We start from the raw sequence: 2,603 nt of genomic DNA on the forward strand, positions 1-2,603 counted from the left end.
ACTTATTACAGTAGTTCTCGACGAGTTTCATGATATCTTCCATGCTAACATTCAAAAACAAATCATTCTCCAAATATGTAATTAAACAATCATTCAACATTTGATCCCCCATGCTATTTCGTAGTTTGTCTTTCACTTTCTTCATGCCAGAAAATACCCTTTCCACACTTGCCATTACGACAGGAAGAAGAAACACCAACTTCAAAAGTAAATAGACCCTATCATGAGTTTCCGACAATCCCTTTTCAACCAATTTGATTGAAAGCTCACTAAGACCCTTCAAATTCCAAAACCTTTCATCTCCTCTAATAGAACAAATGTAAGTCTCAAGTGTATGACCAAAGACTATCAATTCTGAACTTGGAAATTCATTAGGATAGAATTTTGCAAGCTTAATCAATTTTTCCTTGTCAAACTTAGAAAAACGATCCACAGGACTCAAACAAGACATACACACAAGTAGTTCTTTAGTTATTTCGGGAAATCGATTTTCAAGTTCTTGCAATTGAAGATCAATGACACAAAAAAAAACTTCAACTCGAAAATGATATAAATTAGACACTTGTGGGCATTTACCTCAAAACAACCTCCTCCCGAGAACAACATATTTAGCCTCCGTATCTGGAACTGCAATGTCATAGTCACCAATAAAAGAAATGACCTGTTCCATATGAGAATCCCATCCTTCATCTCTCATTTTTTGCAAATTAGTCTTGGTTACATCAACCATGGCCATTGCATTCACAATATCTTGATTGTGCTTTTGTAAGGCCACATTCAAAGCATTTGTTATTGCAAATATACTAACCATCAAGTGTGCCACAAACACAAAATCAAAGGACATCAGAAGATTTGTAAGTGTTTGAGCTATATTAGAATATATTGTATTAGATACTTTTGCAATATCCTCAAGAGAACGAAGGATTACAGGGAATAAATCAAGTACATTCAAGATTGTCTTGAAGTGAGATCCCCAACGAGTATCACAAGGTATACCTAATCCACGTTCTTGATTTAAACCTGAACCCGTTTCAAGTTCACCTAGAGACAAAGCATCCACCACTCTTTGAGCTTGATTTTCACGAAGAAACTCTTTCCTTTTTGGTGAACCCCCCACAAAGTTCAACAGAGGTGCAAGTACATCAACAAATAACCAAGCACAATCTGAATTCTTTTTAGCAAGTGCAACTTGAGTCAATTGAAGTTGGTGAGCAAAGCAGTGGACAAAATAAGCTTCTTTACACTCATTCTCTATAAGAGTCCTAGAGCAATTAATAGAACCTTGCATATTACTTGCCCCATCATAACCCTGACCCCGTACTTGAGAGAAAGACAAAGAATGCTCCATTAATAAGGATTCAATAGCAGTTTTGAGAGTCAAAGAAGCAGTGTTTACAACATGCACAATACCAAGTAAACGCTCACACACTTCTCCTTTTCTATTAACATATCTCAAACAAAGAGCCAATTGTTCCTTGTCAGAAACATCAGCGGACTCATCAGCAAGGATAGAAAACAAACCACAATCAATATCTTCAAGCATTGCTTTAGTTGTCTCTTTTGCACATGCATTTATGATATCTTTTTGGACTTTGGGAGAAGTAAGTTGACAATTACTAGGAGAATTTTTGAAAACAACTTTAGAATATTCAGGGTTACCTTTGGAAATAAGGGATAAAAGTGAAAGAAAGTAACCTCTTCTTAAGGAACTTTCTTTTTCATCATGACCACGGAAAGGCAACCCTTGGAGTAAAAGCCATTGGATTGATTTAATTGAAGCTTCAAGTCGCTTCCTATATGCATTTGTACTCTCAGCGGTTTGTTTTGTCAAGGCTTGTGTGATGCTTGACTTTTGCTTCTTGAACAAATCCATAGCTAACACTGCATTATTATGTGCACTCATGTGCTTACACACATGTTTTCTTATTAAATCCAATCGATTCCATGATTTGAAACCATCACTAACAAAAGCATCACCTCCAAATGCATTTTCATCCTTGAATAGATAACAAGGGAAACAATAGGCAGCATCCTTTTCCACACTATACTCAAGCCAAGTCCAAGTATCAAACCACTTAGCACAAAAGCGACGGTTTTTGCCAAAAATAGAAGTTTGAGGAAATATAAAGTCTTTGGGCTGACAAGGCTTTCTTTGAATGTAAATTCTTCTCACTAAATCTCTATCATCTTTATGAAATTGACTCATCTTTCTCCTCTTTCCTGGATCTTGTGGAAGATTAGCAAATTCATGTTCACTTAATCTTTCACCAAAGATTGGGGCATTAGGAGAACATTGGCCTTGTTCATTTTGAGGGGAATTTTGAGTTGAATAATTAGATGGAGATGAATGTTGTTCACTTTATTGAGGTGGAGATATAGTTTGTTCACTTTGTTGAGTTGGAGATATAGTTTGTTCATTTTGTGTTGGATGTGGAAGAGAAGTTGAAGTAGGATTCTTTTTAGCAAAGAAGCTAGTAATGTTTTGCATTTCATTTGGAGTGCGTTTTCTCTTCATTCTGAAAATTGAATGAATAATCAACTAAATCAAACAATATTCCCCAGAAAAATTATTTACAAAGATCATTAGGTCATCCAAATAGAAA

The 2,603-nt window shown here is 35.6% G+C and overlaps 1 protein-coding gene across 1 annotated transcript; it reads right to left on the reverse strand.

The window, feature by feature from the left end:
- Window positions 1-577: 577 nt before the first annotated feature.
- On the reverse strand, window positions 578-2,206 carry LOC110728693 (zinc finger MYM-type protein 1-like). Its single transcript, XM_021908335.1, has one exon. It carries the CDS (start codon window positions 2,204-2,206, stop codon window positions 578-580), a length of 1,629 nt encoding a protein of 542 aa, XP_021764027.1.
- Window positions 2,207-2,603: the final 397 nt, after the last annotated feature.

Source organism: Chenopodium quinoa, unplaced genomic scaffold, assembly GCF_001683475.1.
Source record: "Chenopodium quinoa cultivar QQ74 unplaced genomic scaffold, ASM168347v1, whole genome shotgun sequence".
Lineage (NCBI taxonomy): Eukaryota > Viridiplantae > Streptophyta > Magnoliopsida > Caryophyllales > Amaranthaceae > Chenopodium > Chenopodium quinoa.